General features: G+C 43.8%; 2 protein-coding genes across 13 annotated transcripts; one reads left to right on the top strand and one right to left on the bottom strand.

Moving 5' to 3' along the window:
- Positions 1-105: 105 nt before the first annotated feature.
- ATG13 (autophagy related 13) lies at positions 106-23,008 on the bottom strand. Of its 11 annotated transcripts, none has more exons than XM_050337201.1 (18): positions 22,662-23,008; positions 17,004-17,085; positions 16,090-16,170; positions 15,302-15,421; positions 14,816-14,862; positions 14,098-14,238; positions 13,372-13,412; positions 12,746-12,842; positions 12,299-12,397; positions 11,477-11,567; positions 9,039-9,137; positions 8,296-8,406; positions 7,048-7,181; positions 6,006-6,123; positions 5,226-5,303; positions 4,806-4,922; positions 4,253-4,381; positions 106-3,074 (listed from the first exon to the last, which is right to left on the bottom strand). In XM_050337201.1, exons 2-18 carry the CDS (start codon positions 17,070-17,072, stop codon positions 2,997-2,999), a joined length of 1,650 nt encoding a protein of 549 aa, XP_050193158.1. In that variant the 5' UTR covers positions 17,073-17,085; positions 22,662-23,008; the 3' UTR covers positions 106-2,996. The 11 variants fall into 11 exon arrangements, with proteins under 11 accessions (XP_050193158.1, XP_050193161.1, XP_050193159.1 ...); XM_050337204.1 differs by having other exon boundaries at positions 8,296-8,379; XM_050337202.1 differs by lacking the exon at positions 22,662-23,008 and adding an exon at positions 22,115-22,266.
- HARBI1 (harbinger transposase derived 1) lies at positions 4,796-26,753 on the top strand. 2 transcript variants are annotated; one of them, XM_050337220.1, is made up of 3 exons: positions 4,796-4,943; positions 23,627-24,357; positions 24,900-26,753. In XM_050337220.1, exons 2-3 carry the CDS (start codon positions 23,688-23,690, stop codon positions 25,274-25,276), a joined length of 1,047 nt encoding a protein of 348 aa, XP_050193177.1. In that variant the 5' UTR covers positions 4,796-4,943; positions 23,627-23,687; the 3' UTR covers positions 25,277-26,753. The 2 variants fall into 2 exon arrangements, with proteins under 2 accessions (XP_050193177.1, XP_050193178.1); XM_050337221.1 differs by lacking the exon at positions 4,796-4,943 and adding an exon at positions 23,118-23,268.

Genomic DNA, 26,753 nt, shown 5'->3' with positions numbered 1-26,753 from the left:
ACTCACTGACAGGCAGCTCTCTGACCATTCTGTTTCCTGGAGGAGGAAGAGCATGAGGTCAGGACTGTCCCAGACGTGTTGGTACATGTGGAGAAAAGCAGAATGTTGCTTACGTAAAAGTTTTATTGGAAATTCTGTGAATACTTGGAAGTACACTGGAGACTTTCCAAAACAATACAATTTGAGGAGCCTTCCCCTCCACCCAAAGTATCTGTAAATCAGCAGCTACATACATACTGTCCTTAATACCGAATCAAGCCCACAGCTGCTAAAATAAACAGCCATAACACAACCTGTGGCAGGCCACAGCAGTAGCTAGATCCTTCCTGAAGCAGAGCATTTGTGCAGTGGTCAGGAAACTCAGAGCCTAGATGTAGCAACTATGTGTTGAAACTGAGGAATGTCCAGAGAAGAGGCACCTAACTCAGCCCTGGAGAATCTCTTATTGCTATGGCCATCCAGCTCAACACTAGCAGCTTATATAGGCAATTTTCCAGCCTTTTGAAATAGAAGAAAAACGTGCCACACCGACATTCTGCCTTATGAGATGTGGGAGCTGTAGCCATGTTAGGAACTCCATCAACAAATGAGCACGAGTAATAGCACTGACCTTCTAGATGGGATTAGCAAGAATGGTGTGCTCTCTGCCAGCTCCACAGCTTGTCCCTGGGAGAAGAGCATAGCAGGAGTGCTGGCTAGATGATGTTCAGCCTTGACTATCTCCATTCATACAGTGTGAACCAGCACTTTCCCTCCTCTCTGCTGCTCTGCAGCCCGTAGTATCACTAGAGAAAGGTGCCAACCACCTGTCTGAGCTACTTACTGCAAGTTGGCAGACCAGCTTCCTGAGCAAGGATGAGAGCCAGATCACATTAACACAATTCCTTGTGTAAATGCAATCCTTCTGCAACCCTTTCCACCTGTGAAACAAGGTGGCTCTGGCTGTGGGGATCAAATATTTGTTAAAGCCCATGTAACTTAAGCCCTCGCGAACTGTTTATCTCTGAAGTTTTCTTAAATGTGCATTTTACTTTGCAACAAGGCAATTTCCATGTGAGGTTGCTGAAAAGTTGAATTGGTTGAGTAAGCTAAAAAGGTTCTGGTCGATAACTTTCCTTCGATAAAGCTCTTACCTAGAGTTTTAGAGCTCACATGGCCTCCCACCAAACACATCACTCAACAAAAAAGTTGGGAAAATTCAAAGCTTTGCATTGCTCTGCCCTTACAATAAGCTCTAGGCTGAACTTGGCTCCTTGCTCCAGCAGTGGCACAGAATTAGTGTTCTGGAGTGGAGCTGGGGTTCCCCTGTCAGCTGCAGGCAAAATCTTTCAACTATAAATGCAGCAAAGCTGAAGAAGCTGCCATACTGCACTATGGTTCCTCGGTACTGAGACAACACAACCTCGCTTCTGGAGAAAGAAAGAAAAAGTGTTTTAGGACAGTAAGGGGTCTTGCAGTTGCTCACTCTAGTTACACATGGGAGGAGGAGAGAGAACCACAAGAAAATCCACCTTATCCAAGCTCCTGTTTAGTGTCACTGTTTCTCCTCCCATCTTTACATCGGGCAAAAGACACACAGCAGCCAAATCAACCATAGAGCACTGCCAACCAGTCACAACTGTCGATGGCCAGATCATTACAAAAATAATATTTCAGCTACTCAAAAGCCAGCTGATTAAAAAGTACCATAAACTTCCCCAAAAATGTGCTTCTTTGAAGAAGCTGCCTTCTGAATGGCTGAAGAACACTGCAAATTCATCCATGCCTATCAGAAAACAGCTTTTTACCAAGTCCCTGCCACTCCACTCCGCTGATGTGTGCATTTCATTCTATCAATGGGCCCTGACTGGATGTAATGGACACACAGTCCCCAAAACAGAGTATAATATTAATCAAGTCTGTCTTAGAAAATAAATATCTTGGATATTTTCCTGCAGAGAGAGACCAGTCTCACTGGCCAGGGTTCCATGGCACACTTGCTCTCGGCAGTGATCCAGGGCAGAATGACCCGCACTACTACATGAAAACAGAACATCTTTTAAATATAGGTTTCTTTAAAAGCAATAAATATTTTTTTGATTCTTAAGTTCTATTAACCATAAAGCAGGAAGGTTTGCAAGGATTAGAGGAAAGAATCTTGGACTAAGGCTCCTACTTACATAACCCTAAAGAAATAGGATTCCTAGTATTTACAGTTACATTTCAGAAGCAGAGACTATGAATTCAGCATCATCACAGCTGCTACATGCAGGTTTGCCAACAGTCAGCACTGCTGAACTCAGTGTGGCCGAATGTCAGTGCACTCGGGAAGGAAATGTGGAAAGCACTTCTGCAGTTTCACTCTGGCTGATCAGCCACCTAACAGAGGGCCATTCCTTGGAAGCAGGAAAACAAAGGTAACTTGTGTTACACAGGTCCCAAAGCTGACGTCTCTCCTGGGGCTCCAGGCACGCACACTGAAGTCAGGATGAAATTCCCCGTTCTGTGGAATGGATGTCCTGAACTGAAAACTGTTGAATCTGCTGAACTCACAGACCCTGGCAATGAGCCAAGGCTTTCTATGCTCTAACAAGGTTGGAGACTGTAGGAAAAAGTCTGTTAGCAAGAAGCTCTACCTAGGGAACTTACACCAGAGGACCCCTGGAGGAAGCGTATGGCAACTTTTCACAAAGCCCCTCCACATAGAACACAGACTTGAGGAAAAAATAATTTTCATACACTGGAGTTTGACTTCCTTGTCCCTACTGAAGTCTTAAATTCAAAACTGACTGTGAGCAGGAAAAGCAGTCCAGAACTATAGGGTGGAAAAGTTGAGGAAAATCAGCAGATGAGCTGTATCTGCTGTTGAAGAGAGCAATCAGAGAAAGCTCACTTGATGGAAGGAACTAGTCAACGTGAGACAAAAGGCAGAGCAGGGGCAATAGAGAGATTTGTGGATGTCATCTCCAGGATGCCTTGAGGAGGAAGAACTGCTGCAGCAAAACTGGGAAACAGCTTCACTGCAAGGTTTCTACAAAAGCATCAAATTCTTTGACGTTTTTCTCGTGGACTGCCAGCTTCTCTGGTAATGAGTCCTGGAAGGGTAAAGAAAGGTGCAAGTCAGGTCTCATTCACAGTAGACAGAAGGAAGATTTAAACACACACTCTAGGATTAAAACTCTGCTTCTGAATCCTGCAACCCCTCTCCACTGCTCTGGGCTCCCCTTCCCACGTGCAAAAAACCAGGAATCCTCCGGCAGCATCCAGCAAGTGACCCTGACAAGGGCACTCTGCCCAGAGTCTGTTTGTTCTGCAGGAACAGGAGGTGCACTGGGGCCTTTCCTTGTGCAATCCTCACCACCAGCTGCACCACAATAACCTGCTCACGCCACTGCCTTCATCAAGTCACTTGCAGCTCAGCCTTTGGTATTCATTTTTCTCCACAGTACGTTACAATGCCAGAGAGCCCAACAGAGCACTCATCCAGGGGCTGCAAGATCAGACCTGATTTGCCACAAGTTTGACACCCCAGAGAGAGGACTGGTTTGGGGGGTTTCAATGGCAGCCAAAGCAAGCAAGCAGCAGCAGCTTTCAGTTTCAAGACAAACACACCAGTTTCAGAGGCTCAGGTGTGCCACAAATCTGCTTTCATCTGGAACACATTAATGAGGGACCCCTTTGGACAGGGTCCCTCTTCTGAGAAATACAGGAAAGACATGGGGGCTTTTGGAGCAGGTCCAAAGGAGAGACAAAAATTATTCAAGGGCTGGAGCATATCCTGTGAAGACAGGCTGAGAGAATTGGGGTTGTTCAGCCTGGAGATGAGAAAGCTCTGGGGAAACCTTATTGGGGAGACCTTATTATGGCTTTTCAGTACTAAAAGGGGGCCTTTAAGATAAATGGGGACAGACTTTTTAGTAGGGGCTGTTGCAATAGGACAAGGGGCAATAGTTTTAAATTAAAAGACAGTAGATTCAGACTAGATATAAGACATTTTTTTATGAAGGTGATGAAACTCTGTAACATGTTGCCCAGAGAGGTGGTGGATGCCCCATCCCTGAAAACATTCAAGGTCAGATTGGATGGGGCTCTGAGCAACCTGGTCTAGTTGAAGATGTTCCTGCTATTGCAGGGACATTGGACTAGATGACTTTTAAATGTCCCTTCCAACCCAAACTATTCTATGATTCTATGAAGGTACTTTTTCCAAACTAGAGGAGAGCATTATAAAGTACATATGATTGCCACAAAAAGAAATTGCAGGCTTCCATACCAAATCCTCTGCCATGGACTGCGCTCCAATGTCAATGGAGAGGCTGCTGAGTTGAGGGGGGTTCTGAAACTCACGGTAAAATGTCCCCAGGTCCATTGGAAGAATGTCGTCTTTTGAAAATGCTGGTTTCTAGAATCAAAGATACTGCTGTTAATTCCCAGAGACATTGGCTTCACTTTTGCTGTAATGTCAGGTAAAGTCATTACCTGCTATTAGTAAACATCTTGGCATTACAACTGTCTTTGCAATAATGCATGTTAATTAACTGAAGAACAGCCAAGATCTGTGACTCTTGAGCAGTTGGAAAAGAGCATTTCTTTGGAATCTGGCTCCTTTAGGCATTAGAGGGAGGATGCCAAGTCTAGGTATTTAATTTGTAGCTGCTGATTCCAAGTATCAGTGTCTTTGCAGTTCTGGGACTGTCAAGCTCTACAGTCTGGAACTGTGAATCATGGGTCTTTTCCACTCCCACTGAAAACTACTCTTACATCATTTGCCATTGTCCAGCACCTGAAGCCCACCTAAGATGCAGAGCACTGATGGGGGCACTTACAAAGTCGATCATAACAAAGTCATCATGGGTGTTCCCTGTGCTGCTGCCACTGGAGCCCTCCGAGTGTAAGCTGCCTTGTAGAGGAGATTCAGTTTCTGGGGAGTCAGGAGGATTGACCTGCCCAAGAAATCAAAGATGGTGAGTACTGATCTTATGATCATGTCCCTCTGTGTATTTTGACAGCGTGGGGGCAGTTAGGAGGTTGGACAATAAACACACTACAGCAGGGGCAGCAAACACATGCTGTTATTTGCATGTCTAGAGAGCCCAAGACTTCAACACAGCAGACTTCTTGAAATCAAACAAATCTGAGTAACTAGTTATTTTCTCAAAAAACAAAGTGTATTCAAGGAAGAGAACAGCATGGATGTTTGCATAAGGGTTGCTGAGAAGGCACATATACCTCTGGAAGAGGCTTACCATGGGGTCGTTATCTTCCAGCTCAACATTCTTGGGAGCAAACATGGCAAAAGGAATGTCTAAGTTGGCCATGGTCACCTGAGGAGATTCAGCAAACAGAATTTCACTAAGACGCTCTGCATACCCAGCACAGTACAGGACACTGAACGTCTTTGTCAGGCCAGCTAAAAACAGCCCAAGATCATGTCAGCAGTTAGGCAGGAGGCTGACAACCTCATTTAAAAGGCATAAAATAGAGAGATGATACTCAGCTGACCTAATGCAGATACGTACCCTGAGGTGGGATTGCTTATGTACTTCTCGTGTAATGTAGGCAAAGATTAACAAACTAACTGCTAAAAATTCAAAGAATTCTTCATTCATCCAAAAGGCCTACAACAACAGCCCTAGGAACTGGGCAGAACGAAATGCTTGCTTACTAATGATGAACTGGTCTATTGCTTGTCCCTTCAAGGAAAAGGAGGCTTGCTACCAGCTTTCCCAGTTTATGAACATGTGGTAGTGGCAGATCATTGCAAGACCCAAGTGCAGTATCAAGTCTCCTATTCTCAAATAAGGTGTTGGCAAAGTGGGGCAAATTCAATGGCTGTCACATCCCAAAAGGACTTTATGAGAAACAAGCCTATGGTAAAACCTGGTAGGGAAATGCAGCAGGCAGGAATATGCACTCTCAGTCTCTGGGGTTGCCCTGGCATTGGGGTGCTTTTTCCCCTCTGTGTAGGAACGGATGGGAGATGAAGGGTATTATGGTGCCCTCTGAGAAGATCTACTGCTCGTTACCTGGTTAATAGGTTTGTTGACAAATGCTCCCACCTTCCGGACAAAGATGGTTTCCAAAAGGTCATGTGGGGAGCCACACTTTCCTTCACTGCTGTTTGATACTGTTTCTGTGTCCTCGCTGGGGGAGGAAAAGAGGTAACTAGTGACTCATGGCACAAACAATACAGACAAATCTATAGACAAATCACATGCTTTGTGAGACTCCTTCATTTTTCTTGGTTTACACCTAATACCAGAAGAAGAACAACAGAAATCTCTGCCGCTGTACCACACCTTCCTCCTCAGTCATGAGCACCAAAGAAGAGAGGACACTTGTGGAATCAAGATTTTTGTTTAAAGCTGGACAAAAACTATTTAGTTGAATGAAAAGTTGCTGCCAACTGAAACAGGCTTTTCTTTTTGGAGGTGGACTTTACACTTCAGAATGTGCATGTTCATAGCAATTCCCGTTCATTAGTTATTTTTTCAGTAAAACAGTAGTCACAAATCTCTCAGGAGGTGAGGGCAAGGACCAGAATTACATCTGTCACTCAGTTTACAAATGCAGTAGTCTACTACATTGCAACAGCCACTCCCAGTATGATTACTTTACTGCATGGCTAATAGTTACTTCTATGACCTTTGTTTGGGGTCCTACCACAGGTACTCAGAACTTTAAAACAAAAAAAATGGTTTAGTCTCATGGAAAGAGGATTACTGAGATAGCATTTAAGACTCATTTGTGAACTCACTGCATCTTGTTTTACAATCAGCAAAACTAGCAGAGAGATTAAAAAAAAAAAGATAAAATTGATAGTAAAGTTAAAGTTAACGTAACAGAAGGATGTTACATTGCATAACAGGTTTAAATAGATGGGCAAGATCATTGTTTGGAGAAAGGTTGAAAAAGCTCCTGTCAAAGAAAGCTGTACTTTGTTTTGGGGGATGAAAAGACAGTAGTTACTCTACAAACAATAGATAAAAAGAGGAAAACAGAAAGTTTTATCATAATAGGATTATAAATGGGCTAGCACAAGAGGTGGATCATCTAAAACCAACCTACCTACTAGAAGGAGTAGCTGCTGAGTAGTGGACTCCATCCAGTGGGGTGCACATCCTCTCTTGGTCAGCTTGAGTGCCATGTGCTGGCTGGTTAGGAATTGGGGGAACTCCCCCCTCTTTGCCTGGACCAATCAACTGAGACGGAGAGGAACGGTTGAGTTAGATACCTCAAAATTAAACAAACACCACAGTTCAATACAAAGCAGATTCTATTACACTGGGCTTAAGTTGTGGGGTTTTTGGCATATGACTGGGCTCTAGACCCCATAAGGCTGAGAGAGGTGGCAAGTAGAAGGTGATCACCACAATGCAAACTTCTTTTATTCCCTTCCAACTCTACTCCTCTCCAGGCCTGTTTTACACGGTAGAGCTCTCTGGCTGTAGGTCCTCTGCTCCAAGGAGAGGAGTGGGGAAAAAAAATTATATCCTCTTGGTACAAGGCCATGGCTCCCTACAGCTTCCTAGGAAGGGGAATTAGAAAGGGAAGTGCTGATCTCTTCTCCCTGGGATCCAGTGGCAGGACACATGGGAATGGTTTGAAGCTGCACCAGGGGAGGTTTGGACTGGACATTAGGAAGCATTTCTTTGCTGAGAGGGTGGTCAAACGATGGAACAGGCTTCCTAAAGAGGTGGTTGATGCCCCAGTCTGACAATGTTTAAGAGGCATTTGGACAACGCCCTTAATACCAGGCTTTAACTTGGTCAGACCTGAACTGGTCAGGCAGTTGGACTGGATGCTCATTGTGGGAGCGTTCCGAGTGAAACTCTTCTATTCTGTTATCATCAGATCAGCAAAACTCTGGTGTAGCAGCAATGTCACATGCAGAAAAAGATTCCTGTCAACTCTGCTTATCTGTCTGATGAACGCATGTAAATATGCCAGTAAGGGCTGTCAGTGTATCCTATGTCTATACTACAGAACTCTGCTTGCATAGCCATAGGGGCAGCAGCTCTGTAAGGCAGGCAAAGTTTGGAGTCAGTGACTTGCAGGTGCAGGCAAACAGGTCTGGTGCCTGCTCTCTCAGTGTAGTTTTTCCACATGACCCCTATCCCAGTAAACTCAGGGATGCTGAAGAGCCAATGCCCAGCTCTTGTGGAAGCTGTGCTTTCTCTGTATTTACCTTACATTCTTTTCATTCCTGACAGACAGGATACCAGTGCATGCACTTGTTTCAATGCCTCTCTGGGACGTGCAAGTGACACAAATGGCTGCAATACCAGCCACGCTGGTTCTACTCTCTACAAGTACCTGGTGAGGGTGTGCAGCATTCAAGCCACCAGCAAAGAGTACAGGATACCCCATGTCAGCTGATCCAACTCCCAGGGCAGCAGGCTGATAGGAAAGACGAGAGCTGGAAAGCTAAGAAAGACGAGAAAAAACAAGAAGGGCAAAGGGAGAGGAGAGAGGAAGGGGAAGGGGAATGCCCCACAGTCTGAATAATCACCAGTCACTGAAGAAGGAACAGGAAAAGTCAGAGGCACAGCATTTCAGGCTGGCAGAAGGATTCCATTGATTCAGTGGAATCAATAACAAAGGTTACTGCTCTGAAAAGTTTTTGTTTGTAAGAGGACTATTTGATAGTAGTCCAGGGGACTAAGTCTGGGCCTCGACAGGAAAAACAAGACTGGCTTCCTGCGCACATAGGAGGAGGCTGGTTAAGCTGAGTGGAGCACTAATGACTGCAAGGTTTAAGGGACACTGGCTGTTGACAGAAAACACTCAGAACTGTGCCTTACTACTTATGTCTTTCACTAAAAATCCTGAACAGCTGTTGTGTTTTTAGGGCTGCTTATCCTGTCTTTGGGAGACCTTCATCTGCAAAGGCATTTAAGGAGCCAGTCTCAATAATGTGCCTGGTCCATTGTGGACTCACCAGTCTTTCTCATGCACAACAAACATTCCACATTGTCAAATTTGTACTTTCCTGTATTTGTTTTGTCATGCCAGAACCCTACTCTGGCCCTATATAGCGTATTTTACTGACAACTCACTTGATGTGAAAAGGCCAGTCCCATCACTGGGACCTTCAAGGTGTCCGTCACCACAGGAGGAGGGGTCTGAAAATGTGCCTTTGTGACAGTAAAAACACACTGTGCACAGATACAGACAAACAGAGGGAACAAGGAAAAGAGAGAGAGTGAGAGGGGGGAGAGAGAAAGAGAGAAGGACTTCAGAGAAGAACTATGAAGAGTTGGATGAACTGAATGCTAGTGAAGAGGTTTTGGCTGCAGCAGCCACACCTACACATAGAGAAGTCTCAGTACTGCCAGAAGCACATTCATTTTGTAAAGAATCTGAGCGAACCACTGAACACAGGTAATATTTCAGTGAACCCTGACATGAACTTACTGCCAGAGACTCTGTTCCACAGCTAATTATAATTGGTACCAGCCAATTAGCAAGGAGAAGGCTGAGCAGATGCCAGAAAAAGTCAAATACTTTTTTCTGAATTTACAAATTACATGTATTTCAATACTCTCCATCCATCTATACTCCTTATCCTCCAAGTTTCCAAGGGATCATATCTTGGCAGGTCTGTGTTGCACCCTTAGAATAAAGGGTACCCAGACTACAGTGTAATTCAAACACACAGATGTGAAGAGAGAACTCCATCAACAGGAGCAAAGCTGCATTAGTCTCACAGAGGGTACTAATGCAAAAAGGGCAATTCAAACCCAGCTCAGTCCCATACCTCCCCCCAGTCATTTTCCTACCAACAGTTTTCATTTGTAAGAAAGCTTCAGCTTCATTTCTGGGAATTATTCATGGCCAGACTCTCTCCTGAAATTTGGGCTACTTAACACACACACACACACACAGAGATATGCTACGCAAGCTAACAGGGAGAAGGAAGCAACTCTTCCCTTGTATCATGCAGGTTAGGCCTCACTTTTACTGAGGCAGAGATTTGAAAAATTTGCCTAGAAAACCACACAGTTCCCAGTATTTTCCTGCATATTAAGTTGTATATAGAAACCTGGAGAAAGGAATTAACTTCTTTTTCCCTTCTAATTTGCTTTGAAGTCCACTCTGCCAAGACAGCCTTAAAATTCTAACTGTGATAATAAAGACCGGCAGTTGCTTTATAAATAAGGGTACAGCATATGGCAACTATTAACCACAGGAAAAGCAGGAATGTAGGCTCATACTTAACATGAATCCTCCAGGTTCATGTGATTTCATAAAGCTTTTCCCCCTCACTGACAGCAAAGCTCATGACCCCTGGCAAAATGTCAACTTTAATGTAGCTACATGCACTAGTACTGTTAAGTAATACTGGCACAAGCAAGCCAGTGGAAATTTCCTTATGAAACCTTTTGTATTTAACCCATTTTATGAAAATGCAGGACACAACTCAGCCACAAACTAATTTCCTGAACTGTGTATTGCAGAATAAGAGAAGCTTTATTCCATTAGACTTACTGTGAGTGCTGGCTAATTAGTTCAACACTGCCTGATGCCCTGTCACCCAAAATCCACTTGGCAAAAAAATGCTTCCTAAGAAAGGCTCATTTCTAGCTCATTCACACAGCAGAATACATTCTGCTAAACCAAGCACACTAATTCCTCTGAAGCAGCAGAAAGACCCATGGCAAATTCTTTCAGTGTGGAACAGCATTCCAGTTATACATCTTTCTATGTTTCACACTGACAGCAAAAGAGATTTAGAGTCTTCAGATTGTCTTTAAAGATCAGTAGAGCCATCTGCTTGGCTGGACAAGGCAGGGCATTCCTGAATATTTAAAGTGATAGAACAACTGCAACTCTGACCAATTCTTCAAAATACAGAACTGTGGAGTCAGATATATGGCACAGTAATAGAAGTTGGGAGTTTCTGGTTTTGATATTTAAAAGGAAGCCACTATTTATTTTAAAATTGAAACTTAAATGAAATTAGCATGGGTTGGTGGAATTATAGAGTATTAAGTCCCCAGTTCAATACTACAACCCAATTTTTTCTCGCTGATACTTATTCCTGCTCCCCCAACCACTTTTAGATGGTCCAACAAATACAGCTTTTGTCTTTTTTTGTCTTTCTCCAGCATTTTCCTGGTATTTCAATGTTTCTTTTTCAGTGTCAGTCTGTTACCCCCAATTAGGCTGTCTGGCATCAATGTCCTGAATTCCTCCTCCTGCAGTATGAGAATGTAAATGTGTAAGTACCCTGCTATCCTCTTCAAGCACATTCTCAGCCTAGCTATAGGAGTAGAATCTTTAGATTTTTTTCTTAGTAATTCAGTCTTTCTGGTCCCCCAGAATTTTGTTGAAATTAGTATCTAATCAGAATATAATGACATAAATAACCCACCCATTAAATTTTAATTAACAGCAGGAGGCTGCCTGCTGCACAATAGCTGATGTAGGAATATGCATACTATCCTAACAGCAATTGTTCTATCTAAATTAAGAAGAGTCTGGTTTCTCTTACCTGAGATGGAGGAGAGGTGGAAAAAGATGTGGTACACACTTCTTGGGAATCTTCTACTGAGGGGTATACTGCACCATTGTCCTCACCAGCTCTAAAGCAGCAAGAAAAGAAAACTTTTCTAACTGGAAATATTCCTTGAAACAAACAAATAGTAAAACACGCTGGGACAAACACTGCAGGAAGGTTGAGAGTATTTGGGTGGAGCTGAAAGGAGAATTAGGAAGGGCTCTCATCTATTTGGCAGAACTGAGGAAAACAAGGTACGAAAACTTTCATTTTCCTCAGGTGTTTGCCTTCTACCCCCACACACACAAAAAAAAGAGGTGTTTCTAACTAATGCTTTTGTTATACCAGCTAATGCTACTGGCTTTGGTGTTAACAACCATTGTCAAACACCACCACTGGTCCCAATTTGAATGCCCTCACACGCATTTTAGAAAAGAAAAACATCTACAAAAAGAAATTAAACTCTGATCTTCCCCCAGTGGAAATATCTGGAGATGCATGCATCTGGACATGTAGCTGACAGCAGGATTAACCATTACACTTTCAAATTCCTGAAGGCAGCCAAGATTAAATATCCTTTGTGTCCAAGTGCTTCTATAAGGACTTTGGGAAAATAGTGGGGCTTGCTCACTCAGTCTTCTAGACATGAGGAGAAAAATGTCAACCTTCATCACAAGCTCAACCATGTCAATATGACTGACACTAATCCTCCAGTGTCCCTTCCCATGCAGTCAGCAAATAGTGGAAAAGGCTCTGTATTTGGGCATAATTGATGCCTTCACCATGGCCCACAACTTCAACTCAGTATTTCCTCACCTGTAATTGCAGGGATGCATGGGTGAAGAGCTGGGAAAGGGACGGTCCACAAAGTGATCAATTATAATCCCCATGATAGGAGGGGTCCTCTCAAACTGCCTGCAAGGCAACAAGCAATGGTGTTATTGGCTGCTTCTCTCTACTCTCTTCCCAATTCATGGTGCCTTCACAGAAAACTCTTGTGTCTACTAATGGGACCAGAGCGTCTTTACAGTTCAGTCCTGTGACTCCAGGCATGCATCAGCAATTTGGAGTTCTAGAGACTGGCTCAGGGCTACCCAAATACTCCCCTTGCTGCAAGACTTAAGCATGAGAGAGAGTATTCTCCATGAAGGAGAATCTCAGCAGGAAAGGATAAGCGGAAGGGAAAGATTTAGGGGCTCAGAATATGAGGGGTTTAATAGCACATAATTGTAAAACAGTTTCCGGCATAATCACATTTCTTACCTGGTCGACATGAAAGCAAGGTTGATTCTGTAAGCACAAGACAAAGTGATGGTGCCCACTGGGGTACCCACTGTCCCAACACGGACTGTCTGGAAACCTGTAAGGTTAAAGAATGACTATCAGTTTCACTGATTATTTACATGCCACACTTTTCTATTCTGAAGTCATGTTATCTTAATTCTATAGTGTAGTATAGCATTATCCCTTGCAATCTGAATTCCAAAGAGACACACAGAACCCGTAACAAAGCAGCAGCACTAGGCTGCCTTGCTGGTAAGCTTCACCTGCAAGACTTCTGATGGTGCTTCCTATCTTGGTTATCTTCCTATCTTAAAATATTGTTCTTAACTGCTTCTTGTCCCTTAGCAGTCTTCTTTACCAGTCCTACCACTTAACAACATACTTCCACATTCTTGTTTCAGTTCCGGATCACTAGAGTCAAAATGGCAGTCACCCTAGACTTTGTCCAATTACCACGACTACACTTGGTAACTTATGACACAAGCCTTCACTGGCAGATCCAGATAAAAAGCATATGTAAACCTCATGGCACTCAGGAATAGTAATAAAAGGCCAGTCAGTATGAAAAACAGTTCTGCTCCAGTTTGTGTGTTGTCTAATCGTACCTTCTCCCAAGCCACTCAGTTGCACTTCACCAAAATATATCCTAGAGCAAAAGGAAAAAGAAAAGCTATTAGGTCCATTGGGGACATAATGCTATACATATCTTAATTTAATTTTATGAGTTGAAAGGCTGGAACTACTTTTCCTCTTCAGGAAAACAACCCAAAAGAAATGTCTAGAATGCCCATCAGAAAAAAGGCCTTCCAGCTACTTCAGAGGAGAATATGTCATGTAAAAAAGAAGGAAGAGAAAATGGTAGCTTAACCAGAAATGCCTCTTCAAGTTTTTTAAGCCTCTGTCGTAGGTCTGCAGTTCAGATCAAAAATGTGAAGTGATATAAAGCATCTTTAAAATGGAGCAGCAGGGCAGAAGCACACATTGCAGGTATGTGCAATGTAGACAGGCATTTACCAAATACAGGCCAGGCACTGAACAACTGGATGCTAATAAGCACTTTAACCCGTGCTTCCATGTAGAATTATTTTACTCTTCCCAACATGGCAGGGAAACAACACTTCACAGCCTGTGCTTAGTTTTTCTTCCAACGGCTTTAATTAAGGCTATAAGGCGATAGATAGCCCAAAGTTGTCTATCCTCACTGATCAGTAGTAGTTAAATCCAAATAATTTCATTTTATTATTGCTCATCCCTTTTAACCCCATTTGCAGCTACACTGTGCAACTCGAGTTTCTGCTGTTTGTATTTCAAATGGGAAACTTCTACTTTACCTGTACAATATTACATATTCATGGCCTTGTTTCCTTGAGAGTCTGTAGGCTGGAGTTACCCTGGTTATAGCAAGCAAAGACTTGAGCAATAGAGACAGCCTGTTGTATACAGTGTATGAAACTTTGATTTCTTTGTCACACCTAGAGAACACAAAGAAAAAAAAATCAGTCTTTTGTTCCCAACTAAGTTGCTTGGTTTTGTTTGCTTTGGGTTTTTGTTTGTGTGTTTTGATTTGTCGTTGGGGTTTATTTTGTTTATTTTATTTTAAATACAATTTAGCCTGGGTCAGTTGTTTAATGTCAGTTTTACTGCCAAAATGATAAAATAAAACCCCAGGGTGGCGACCTGTGTTGACCAACCAGCTAAGAGTCCTACTTCTACCTAGTCACCTGTTGTAGAAGTAATTGCTGAAAAAATACATGCAGCCTTCTATTAAACAGAAACATCTTTTCAGTATTAAAAGCATTCATCGTTATCTGAAGAAGCACTCTAGTTGTAATGGAAGAATGAAAAAAGAATAAAATTACTAGTTTACTTTCTTGACACCAATATTAAAGAGTTTGACTACTGCATTAGACAAAAGGGAGTTCCCTCTGAAGTGTCCCTGGCCACACAGCCAATATGTGCTCGTTGATCACCATGGATTAGCCACAGTTCCCCTTTTCATCAGCTAAAAACTACAAACATACACAAAGAATGTGTGAAGAATGCACTTACTTTTCATTCATTTCTAGACACCAAATTTCCAGCTCCATGGAGTCCCCCTGGATCAGAGAAAGGATGCCAAACAAAGGCTCACTTCAGAACACAAACTTTTTCACATCTCATTAATGATCAGCAATGGCCACACGTCTCAATGAAGATCTGTCTCCTGGCTTTCACTTTCTTGTAATTCAGTGATAGAAAAGGTGCACTGGAAGTCTGACTGCACAATTATATCACCTGAAGGAATACCTTCCTCAGAAAGGCTAAGTTCTTCATGGTCTAAGAAACTAAATTTTGCTGCTCTATCGTTTGTGCGTTTGGCCTCACATATTGCTTCTGCTAAACAATACATTTCTTTTCATTAGCATACTACCTAACAATAAAATTTAGATATTTTCACATTGTCTTGGACTAAAGGCGCTCTGGTGGATGATACAAGATTCAAGTAAAAAAAAACCCACAAACAAAAAAGGGCATCTACTTTGACTCAGTTCTCACCTCCGAGGTTTTGAGAGAAATCTCCACGCACATAGACCGTCCAACAGCAGGCAGCTGTCCTGCCAGGGCTTTCTTTGCTTCATGAGTAACCTCTGGTATATCTTTGATTGCCAAATTGAACTGCAGAATGAAAGAGATGATTCAATTTTTTAATTTCTTTGAAAAACTGCCTAATGGAACAGTGGAGACAGGCTCATAGACCCATATATAACATACTAGGTCAGTGTTCACTGAAATATTTATGAAACAGAAAATTTCCAGCTGGGCTCAGGCTCTTCATATTTGGGAATATTTCCCTGGCTGCTAATTCAAATGTTTTTCTAGATCCTGCCATAAAAACTATACTCCTTTTCCCTCACTTGAGTCCTATCTTCACCCACAAAGTATCTTGACTTTTTTCAATTTTAATAAAGCCCATTACTACAAAGTCCTGAATTGCAGAGTTGCAAACTTCTGACGGAAAATAACTCACCACCTCAACCCCAGAAGATCTTGGAAACATGCCTTAGCTGGTAGGAGATCCTGAGAGACACCAATTGTCTCTCCTCTAATCAGCTCTTAAGAGTCCAGAGTGATTTGTTGCATATGAACAATAACAACCAAAAAAAATCCCCACACCCCCAATGAACATAACTGAATACAGTAGCTATTCTATGAATAGCTATTATAGTCTGCACAAGACTGTAACTATCAGGTGGTGTTCTCACCCGACACACGTGTGAGTGCACACACACACACACACAAACCCACAGAGTTAAAAGGATTTGCTTTAAAAAACATGACTTTACCCAGTCAGAACCTGTTGGGGAGGATGATGATCGGGTACAGATTTTCTCTCCGAGTCGGGCCTGGACAATTACTTGTACCGTCTGGAATATAAAAGAAAAGATACTCATGTTTTGGGCTCAGCAGAGCCCTCAGTTCAGAACCTGAGTTAGACAAGTTTCAAGTAAAAAAAAATGAAAGGGATGACCAGGATACAGAGAAGTAGAGTTTGCTACACTGATCTTCATGTCTAATCAATTTAAATTATTACATGTAACAGGCAAATGTATTTCGAAGAGAAAATCATTTTAGGCTGACCTTTCTCTGTAATAACATGAGGTGACCAAGTCAATTTTGCAATCAGGAGTTGCAGTTTTCAGTAATACTGAAACAAAATTTACAACTATATCCTGAACTGGACAACTAAACAAAAGTCAAGTGAGTCTGTACATGTATACCAAAGCCACTGTCAGAGTATCTACTTGCATCTATGTACCGAGTGAGGTCAAATTTTATAGTTACTTATTAACATAATTCAAATGAACGTTCTGGTACTATTGCTTTTGGATGCAACATGAAAATTGAAATACACTGGAAGGAAAGAGTGGAGTCCAGCAGAAGATATCACCTAACAGCTGGATGGTTTGTTGTGTTGATAGAAACCCAAAGCTGACAGAGGCATGAAGTGCCTACAACTGATTCTAAAGCAGGACACTTTTGGGGGATGAAAGAGGATTTAAAAGAGAAAAAAGGGGAAAAGATGTTTTCACAGTTACTCTCAGGAATCTCCTAAACTTGACATCACCTTTTCTTGCTTTGGTCTTCAGCAAAACAAAAAAAGAAACCCAAACCCCATGTGGTTATTCTAGCCACAGCAAGTATGTTGGGTCTTCTTATACAGGAAAGAAGAGGCATTTGTCCAAAGTAGAGAAGTTACCTTTAAAGCAAAAAATTTGATGAACTTGTCCAGGTCCTTCCTGTCTTGGGAACTGAGATCAGTGTCCATTGCATATGGCAATCTGAAATATAGCACAGGTTTGGGAATGAAGTCTTCCTTCAGCTTTCTGTTTAGATTTCAAAATATTTTTGCCATTAAAGGCCACCTTAAAGGAATGATAAGCACCAAATCCCTCTACCTGTCAAAATGCTAACACGCTAAGAACTTTGGAGTGTGAGTGTGAGGTACAAACACGCACTAATAGTTTACCTGGTCAGTGCAAAGATAAAAATAATGAAAAAAACAACAAGAGAAGTTCAGAATTAAAACTCACTACAAGTTCTCTGATTTTGCTACCTTAATTAAAAAAATCAAAACCAACAACAACAAAACCCCCAACGAACCAAACCAAATAATAATAATAATTTAAAAAAAAACCACAAACAAACATAAAAAACATACACAGAAAAAAACCCAATAAAAACCCCCACCCAAAACACTCCCTACACTGACTGGATGCTGTACCAAGCTCTCCAGGAGACATGGCAGTCTCTGCTTCAAAATTATGTTTATTCAGCTATCAGCACTGGTCAAAACAAAGCCAAATTGTTTTCTTGAGTCTGAAATTCTAAACGCAGTATTCCAGTGGTACTTCAGCAGATATTGAAATCTATATAACAAACCACTGTTGGAACGGTCCACGCTGCTTCTTTCCTTCTAACAAATAGTGCTTCTAGTAAAACTGTACAGCTATAAATTTACCCACAACCAACTGAAAAGTCACAGATTTACCAAGGAATAGACCCAAGTCCTCTGTTTGTTTCTCTTGAAAGCTCTGATAACAAATACTCAGCTTTCACATTCACACTGACTTGTTTTTCAAAATACGATTGTTTCTAGCAACACAATGAACTTGCACAGCATCTGAAGCGAGGCAGGGCAAGGCACTAATCTGATTTCTGCCACCATCGCGTGACATGGGCTGGGATAGAACACAACTTTTCTGTCTCTCAGTTTTTTCACATGTAAGTTAATAATGGTATAGAGACCATGGGAAGGAACACCTTAATTAATAGCATTAACTGTACTTTTTGCTCATAAGCCTTCAAAGTATTAATTCACCCTTAACTCCTGTTGCTGTTTTGAGAGAGCTAATCAGCCTGAAGCAGCTTGTCAAACACCACGTATTTACGGAACATGCTCCTCATCACAGAAACACTGGCGATCTGAGGTCAGGGAGCACGAGCAGCTGCTGTGCACAATGTTACTCAGTTTTCAATTGTTAAGCAAAGACTGAACTTGCAGCAAGGTATGCTATTTATACAGATTAAAGCCTAGCAGGACGAAGGAGCTAATAACCATGTTCACATAGAAGATGTATCTTTAATGACCACACACATGCAGGACTTCTGTTCAAAATATCTCAGTTAATAGCAATAAAGGCCTAATGCTTTAGAAGCATCATCCAAAATGGGCTGCTAGATAAGAATACTGCAACTTCTAGAGCATTTTATAAAGAACAGCGCTGGTTTTTGAATGACTCTATAAAAAGGAAGTTGAACATATAATATGGTTGAAAAGTTCCTAGGCTACATTCATACTTCATCTCCTAGTGCTGTGCTATTCTTGTTACAAATTATAAATTAAATTGAGAACTAATAACACGAGCTATGCAACATCGGATGCATTAGCAAATTATCCTTTAGATATTTTAACCTCCTCACCAAAACTATTATACTTTCTTTCCCTGCTTTTACCACCAGTAGACTGAGATTACAGACCTCTTCTACCTTAGGGGGGTGCAAATGGAAGTCAGCACTTCAAGTGCTGTTTAATTGATGCAGCACTCCAAATTAAAAAAAAAACCCTTTAGAATAGACACTTCCCACTACAAAAAAAAAAAATAACCAACAAACCAAACTATAAAACAGGCAAAAATGAACTGTTATTATTCTTTTGACTCATTAAGTGAAGCACTGTAAGGGTTGAGGAGATCTGATATCTACAACAAAACTTGGCTGATACGGGTGAGAAAATACTGCACTAAAAAATACTTTTTTTTCCCCCTCAGCACAGAGAATGCTGACATTTAAATAGCAAGAGAAATCAAACTAGCTTTTAATTTGAAAAGAAGCGAGAGGGCATTTGTTTGCAATCCCAGGAGAAAGAGTCAAGAAAGTGTATCTCCTGATGTTGTGGGAGAGCTGTCAAATGAAGCACACACACTTGCCTTATGGAGCTGGAAAAAAATTTTGATATCAACTATTACAAAACATTTGGAAACCAAGGGAAGGTGTAAGGCTCACTGGTCTGTTAGGAAAGGAAACAAAGATGATCATCTGCATGATTCTCGGTGCAGTACAGGAATTAGTCCTAATGACCACACACCCAAATATCTCCAGAGGAGAGAAACAGCCACCAGAGGCATGTCTTAAACTGAGGTTTCAACAAATGAGAGCCTCATGGTTCTGCCCTACTGCAGCAGAATTTGGATTCTTCCTGCAAGATCTCAAACTATCTGTAACATTCACGAAACATTTGGAAATTCATATTGTTACCTCTGAAGGTCCAAATGCCAGCAACAGTTGACTCACCAGAGTCTGAAGTAGAGCAGAAAGTATGGGCCAAGGTTTCCTGTCAGGAACCTGTAATTTCAGGAAGAAAATGGGACTTCGGAACTCAGCTCCTGAAATGTGTAAGGTAAGCGCTGTCATCTGACAACCACCAACTCCTCATTTTTGTAGAAGGGCCTCTGGTGACTGCCTGACACCTGCTAAGGCTTAGGACACTGTTCACTGACAGCACCTAATCCCCCAGTTCACCTTTAGAATAATTCTTGATAAGAGTCAAGATGGAGCTATAATTACAATTTTTATCAACAAAAATTCTTTGGTACTCTCAGGTTAGCTGACACAGCTGACCAGAACAGGAAGGAAATTCTGTTAACTTAGTTCCACCAAACTCATTCAACCTCTCAGGTCCTGTAGGTTGCAATGCCAAGCACGGCTCCTTGTTAAGTGTCACCACTCAGGCATATGCTTAGTTCAAGGAACATGCTGGCTAATTTTACACTGAATAACAATTAGAAGGAAATAACCTTTGCTCTAGGTTAGAAACCTACAGATGACTGATTTCCTGTCACCCAAGTAATCCCCTCAGTAAACTGATGTATTCGTAAGTACAAACAAGCATCTTGTCCACGTGGCTTTTTCCTTTGTCTCCGTCTTCCTGCAACACCCATTTTTATACTATTGCTTTTATTTACATGCCTCTGTCTTCAATTTGCTGTGAACAGAAATGTCAGAGATGAATGTTTAAAGGAGAACTGCCACACATGGCTCTTTTAACTAAAGTCTTATTCTTTCTCACAAGGCTGAGGCAGAGTTTATCCAACAGCTTAACATTTAAGCATTGTGGCTTATACACTCCACTGCTACTCATGCTCTCCTTCTCCAAGGAGAAGGACACATCAGTATAAGCTGATGGCGCTGCTTGCATGATGCAACAAACTGCAAGAGCCCTCCCCTTCACGCCTTGGTGCGTCGCAGAGGAACTACAGTGACCGGCATGCTCCAACTCGGGAACAGCCCTGCTGCTGGTGGATACCTGTAACCCAGCACACAACAGGTGCACGGGAACACCTGCGAACACCGGCACATTACAGTACGTGCTTCACACATGCGAATTTAGCGTGTAGGTCTGTCTGACACGGACATAAACAGGAAAGGAGCAGAAGCACCTGACGCATGCCAGGCATTATTCATGCTGCTGGGGAAAGCATACGTAGGCTGCTTCCATCACCTCCTACATTTCACTTTGAGCCATGGCTGCTACAGCTTAAAGTCGTCCTGCTTTCTTTTCAAACAGATGTTTACCCATGCAAAATAATTACCCATGCTTCCTATCCCAGAGTGAAATTAAAGAGACCAGAAGGACGAAACCAGAGTGGGTGGCACTGTAAGGAGATGGCTGTGGACAGCTTTTATCCCAGATGTTCATTCCCTGACTGTGCCCCCCAGACCAGGCTCTTGTCCCCATCACTCTTCCAGAGCTTTGTTAATACAGGACCCAAATCCAATCTCCAAGGATATCCTATGTGAAGCTCAGAAAAGTTCACTGAATCATTCAGGTGAACAAGAAGCACAAGGAAGTTTTTTGAAGCTTTTAATAGAGTGCCTTTCCTTTGGCTTGACTGCCAAGAAAGCTTTCCTAGAATCATCCCCTTCAATGACCAAGAAGCTTCACTGCAAGCAGGTATTTTAGGCACATTAATAAGCAACTATAAAAAGATCTCCATAAAGACAGTGCTCTGTTTCAAGGCTGGGCCTACAAGTCAAAGTCCATTATCCTACAATTACTAAAAATTAATCTCCATTTTGCCTTCTTAGTAGGTTAGTCAGAGATGTGGGGAGAGGGAGGGAACAGTTCTAAATTTTAAGGTGTGACACTCTCATTCTTTAAAGTTTATGGATTTTTTTTAAAGAGACAGAGTAGACTCTAGCAGAAAAACTATTTCACAGAGTGTAAACAGTCTTATGAAATCAAAGGCTCTGTAGCACGCCTGAGTTTTGACTGATAAAGATGTAATTTCTGCTCCTGATCAGGAGACAGATTTACTTCATAACCAATAAATGATTCTGCAGCTTAGTAAATATCTTATTAAAGCCAGCACTGCTAGCTCCAGACTTAGAAAGAAAATTAAGTAGTACCTGTTGACTGGCAGATAGATTCTGTACTTCCCTAAGGTCTAAAAATGGTATCAGTTCAAAGGTCCATCCTCTCATTTTGTTTGTCAAGGCAAAGTATACAGACTAAACCAGAATCTGCTTCTACATACCCTGTACTACAACCACCAGCACAATCACTGCCTCTCTACTTTTGTACGAAAATACGTTCAGAAAAGTTAAGCTTATACAATACCATTTAAGCAAAATAAAGCGATCCTGTATGATCCTTCCAGACACCCAAATATACCCCGGCTCATCTGAATGACTTATTTCTTGCCACAAGAAGGAGGGGTCCACCAGGTCAGGCCACTTCTGCAATAATTTGGAGATGCTCTAAACTTCATTTGCATAGCAAACTAATTTTCAGCTAAGGCAGTAATTTACCGTGTTTTTCCCCCTTGCTATGTGCCTAGTCACACCGCTCTTGACGTTTGTAAGTAGGCAGTTCGTACGCTTAATCCAAAGCGTCCCTTTTCTACTGTTCACTGGCATGGAAGGCGTCTCTACTCCCACAGAATCCACGGGAATGACTCTGGCGATGCACCAAGAGCCATAGCTCCAAGAGGAAAGAAAGATACAATGACTTGATCTTTCCTAACATACAGCAAACTCGCATGTCACAGGAAAACTATACGGTGGAGTGTGCAGTCTCACATTCTACTATTTCCAACAGACTTCAAATTTCCTTTAAAAGACACCCCTTTCAGAAATCCCAGAGGGCCCAGTGCCCGCTGACAGCCTCCGGCCGTTAGGACAGCGAAGCCCAGCCGGCTCGCGCCTGTCGGGAACCTCCGCGAGCAGCCAAGCCAAAGTAAAACGCAGACACGAAGCCGCATCCCAAGGCGCAAGGCCCACGTCGCGCCCCGCTCCCTCCGAAGGGCCGCCCGCGGGCCCCCGGAGCTCCCCCCGGCCCGGCCCGGGCCCGCGGTACCTGTGCGGGGCCGGCAGTGCTGGCGGCGCGGCGGCTCATCCCGCGCGGGGGCCCCGCTCCCCCGCCGCGCCCCGGCCTCTCCGCCCGGCCACGGGGGGGCTCCGCGGCCCCGGGACCGCGACTGCCGCCTCCAAGCACCGAGGCCGCCCCGGGGCTCCGGCCAGCGCCCCTTCTCCTCCTCGGTGCCGGCCCCGGGGTCTCGCCAAGAGTTCAGCGCCGGCGGGGGTGCGCGGCCGGGGGCCGGGCCGGAGCTGCCGCTGCCCTCAGAACCGTGGGCTGCGCCGCACCGCCACCATCGCCACCGCCATCGCCGCTGTTTGTTTTCATCCGCTGCGGGCGGGGGGGGAAGGAAGGAAGAAGGGAGGGAGGGGAGGAGGGAGGTGCCTGGGTGTCCGCGGCGGCACTTTCCGCACAGAGCCGCCGCTCCCCACCTGCCCGCCCCGCCCGCCCCGGGACCGCGGGCCGGCGGGGCCGGGGGCGGCCGGGGCTGAGACTAGCGGGGCAGCGCCCGGCGCCGCTCCCGCCGGGAGCCCCTGGCTGTGGCGAATCTACCGCGGCGAACGCAGGGCCGGCCGGCGGGGACCGCCGGGGAGCGGCCTCGGGGCGGGTAAGGGCCGGGCACAGCCCGCGGGGGTCGGGCCGCCCGGGGGTCGGGGGCGCCCGGAAAGGGCAGCGCCCGCCGGGGCTGTGGGACCCCTCCCGACGGGCTGCCCGCGGTCCGTGTCTGTCCCGCCCGAGCGGCGGCCACTGGAGACGGCCCCAGCCCCCTCCCCGCCACGGGAGGTAAATTCCTGCCAGCGCCGGGCAGAGCTGTCAGCAGAGCCCACCTGCTGCCACCCCCGTGTTTTTAAACACAGATACAAAGAAGTAAAGAGATTCGCTGGATGGTCAGTGTAAAACGAAAATAGTAACGGAGCTCACCAGTAACAACTGTTCTGAGTCTCCTTCCCCTTTGCTTTATGCAGGTGAAGCCTCTGGGAAAGCCCTGTCACGGAGGAGCCCCAGGGAACCCCCTGGCCGTCAGCCATGGCCGTACCTATCGCGGTTCTTGACTGCGACCTCTTGCTCTATGGCCGCGGACACAGGACTTTGGATCGCTTCAAGCTGGAGGATGTCACAGACGAGTATCTAGTTTCCACGTACGGCTTTCCCCGACAGTTCATTTACTACCTAGTGGATCTCCTGGGAGCCACTCTGTCACGCCCTACGCAGCGGTCCAGGGCCATCAGTCCGGAGACACAAATACTTGCTGCGTTGGGTTTCTATACCTCTGGCTCCTTCCAGACTCGCATGGGGGATGCCATTGGCATTAGTCAAGCCTCCATGAGCCGTTGCGTTGCCAATGTAACCGAGGCATTGGTGGAAAGAGCCTCACAGTTTATTCACTTTCCTAAGGATGAAGCTACTGTGCAGAGCCTGAAGGATGACTTTTATGGGCTGGCAGGCATGCCAGGAGTGTTGGGGGTGGTTGACTGCACCCATGTGGCAATCAAAGCACCAAATGCTGAGGACCTGTCCTATGTGAACCGAAAGGGTCTCCATTCCCTGAACTGCCTGATGGTGTGCGATGCCAGAGGAGTCCTCCTGAGTGCAGAAACGCACTGGCCAGGCAGCCTGCCCGACTGCACAGTGTTAGAGCAGGCAGCCCTCACAAGCCAGTTTGAAACTGAGCTACGTAAAGATGGCTGGCTACTTGGTAAGGCAATTTTTCCTCCTTGTTTTCAGTGAAAAGTCTACTATATATTGTCTCCTTATTAAGTCAAGAGCCTCAATGCTTTCCTGCAAATTGCTTTGAGATTTGTAATTCAGTTTGGACGATCCTTATCTTAGAAGTTTAGAACAGTAACTTCCAATCTGTGTTTTATACAGTCTGGTTATTGTGTGTATTAGTTTATATTTACTCTGTTAAAAGCTCGTTTTCAGTATTTTACACCTTTCTAAGCTGAATTATACAATTTTAAATTCTAGGTAGGATCCCAGTCCAGCTGTCTTTCACTGTTTTATGCAGTAAATGAACTCACTTAAAACTCTTTTGTGTGTTCTTCCAGGATTTTCTTGAGTAAAGCTGAATGCTTTTACTTTGTCACGTTTGTAAACCGGAGTTATTGTTGCCGTTCATGCCTTCTGTTTTAGCCAGAGAAATAAGTTACTCTGTATCTGCTGTACCAGAAAACTGAGGGTAAGGAGCTGAAATATGTGGCTGTGGGTGTGTGACCTTCTCCTTTTCACTGCTAACAGGTGACAGCTCCTTCTTACTGCGGACATGGTTGATGACCCCTCTGCATATCCCCGAGACACCCGCAGAATACCGGTACAACATGGCACATTCTGCCACTCACAACATCATTGAGCGGACGTTCAGAACCATTCGGTCGCGTTTCCGCTGCCTGGATGGGTCCAAAGGCACCCTGCAGTATTCCCCAGAGAAATCCAGCCACATCATTCTGGCCTGCTGTGTGCTTCACAACATCTCCCTGGAACACGGGCTGGACGTGTGGTCTTCGCCAGCCACCGGACACATGGAACAGCCGGAAGAAGAGTATGAGCAAATGGAATCAGTGGACTCGGAAGCCTGTCGTATTCGTCAGGAGCTTTTACTTACTCATTTTAGCTAATGTTGTGACAGAGAAAATGCTTCTAACAGTTCATCTGGAAAGTTATCCAGAGCAGATATGCCCCTTCATCTTCTTTAAGTCAGTAAGGACTAAGCAGATGTGAGACAAGGAGAAATTTTACACTTTTCATTTCAGGTGAATTTCTAAACTTCTCTCAGGTTCATCAGAGATGCAATTTAATTGTTAAAGTTTTACTGTTGTGATACTTGAGGCTCCCCTTTCACCTGACTTAGAGAACAATGACTAACGTGACATCGGTGGAGAAATTTGGGAAGGTGCCTTTGATAATGATAAAAAATATTGCATTTTTTTACAAAGTAACAATTCTATGCTACTGTGTAACCCAGAACACTTATGATTGAAAATCAAACAGCATTTCACACAAATTAAAATTCCATGTGAGCTTCCATCTACCATGAATTCAGAAGCAGAAAACCAAACATTTACCTTTTTGTTTGCAGGTATAAATTCTTGCTAAATACCATTTTGCTGTTTTGCAGATCTCACAAAACCCAATGATTTCTCTGAAAGCTGAACTGTGTTCTGGGAAGGGTCTGGCTTTTTGCTTGCACGTATCTAGAGGGTCAAGAAGAGTTGAACGTTTCTTCTTTCCCAAACAGGCTGGAGAAGACGTTAAGCTATGGTTGACTCTGTCAGGTACTTAACAGACATCAGGAAATAGGCTAGTGAATGTTAAGAATCTGGTTTTCACTAGGTATGTCTGCCGCAACAGGAGATTTGTCATCTTGTTGGCTGCTGTAACAGAAATGTCAAGGACTGACTGGGTCACAGAAATTGAACTGATTGCAAAACTTCTCTGTTTAGATCAGGCTGAGGTACAGAAAGGCTGCTCTAGCATTGCTGGCAATCTACCTCTTCAGTGGAACGAGATGACTGATGCACACAGTTGTTGCTGGCACAAGGCTGGGCAGTTTCCTGGCAACATTCTCCTTCTGAAAGACTCAAGTGTTTCCAGGGATCGCGTGACAGCAGTCTGAGAAAATTTTGTTTCTTACATTTTATTGTTCGCTGGGCAGCAAATGAAACAAAACGTTGGGGAATGCAGAATGCTACAAAATTGTAGCTACTTAACAGTGCAAACACCCGGCACAGCAGGTCTGTCCTTTTAGAGGAAATGAGCCTGGATCATGCCCCACATTTGAAGACTACGAAGTGCAGGATGGAGATGCAGGATTAGGTACAGTCTGCCAGGTTTGCAATGGCAGTAAGCATTTTCTACCTTACAGAAAACCAAGCATGCCTTATGGTGTGTAAGCAAGGTGTTTTCAGAATCCTCGATGAGAGCTGTAAAATGCAATGTACAACAATCTGAGATGTACTTCTATTTTCTTTACACACTTCCCATGACCTATCATAGAGGAACTACTGTTGGTGACTGCAGTGAAACTCCTGCTCCTTTTAGCTAAGAAGAAGCAGGCAAGCATTGTTTTCTAAAAAAATAAAAAAGGCATTTTTA

Source organism: Myiozetetes cayanensis, unplaced genomic scaffold, assembly GCF_022539395.1.
Source record: "Myiozetetes cayanensis isolate MyiCay16 unplaced genomic scaffold, myiCay2020 scf6-25, whole genome shotgun sequence".
NCBI classification, from domain to species: Eukaryota; Metazoa; Chordata; class Aves; order Passeriformes; family Tyrannidae; genus Myiozetetes; species Myiozetetes cayanensis.
The sequence above is the reverse complement of the archived record's forward strand: the minus strand, read 5'-3'. Positions and strand labels throughout refer to the sequence as shown.

Bases quoted from the DNA above. Each gene is read 5' to 3' on its own strand.
- HARBI1 (XM_050337220.1), top strand. From the start codon at position 23,688: ATGGCCGTACCTATCGCGGTTCTTGACTGCGACCTCTTGCTCTATGGC. The intron at 24,358-24,899 runs GTAAGGCAATTT...CACTGCTAACAG, and splicing joins TAAAGATGGCTGGCTACTTG to GTGACAGCTCCTTCTTACTG.
- ATG13 (XM_050337201.1), bottom strand. From the start codon at position 17,072: ATGGACACTGATCTCAGTTCCCAAGACAGGAAGGACCTGGACAAGTTC. The intron at 13,413-14,097 runs GTAAAGTAGAAG...CTTTTGCTCTAG, and splicing joins GAATATGTAATATTGTACAG to GATATATTTTGGTGAAGTGC. The intron at 4,923-5,225 runs GTAAGCCTCTTC...TTTCTTGGGCAG, and splicing joins TGGAAGATAACGACCCCATG to GTCAATCCTCCTGACTCCCC.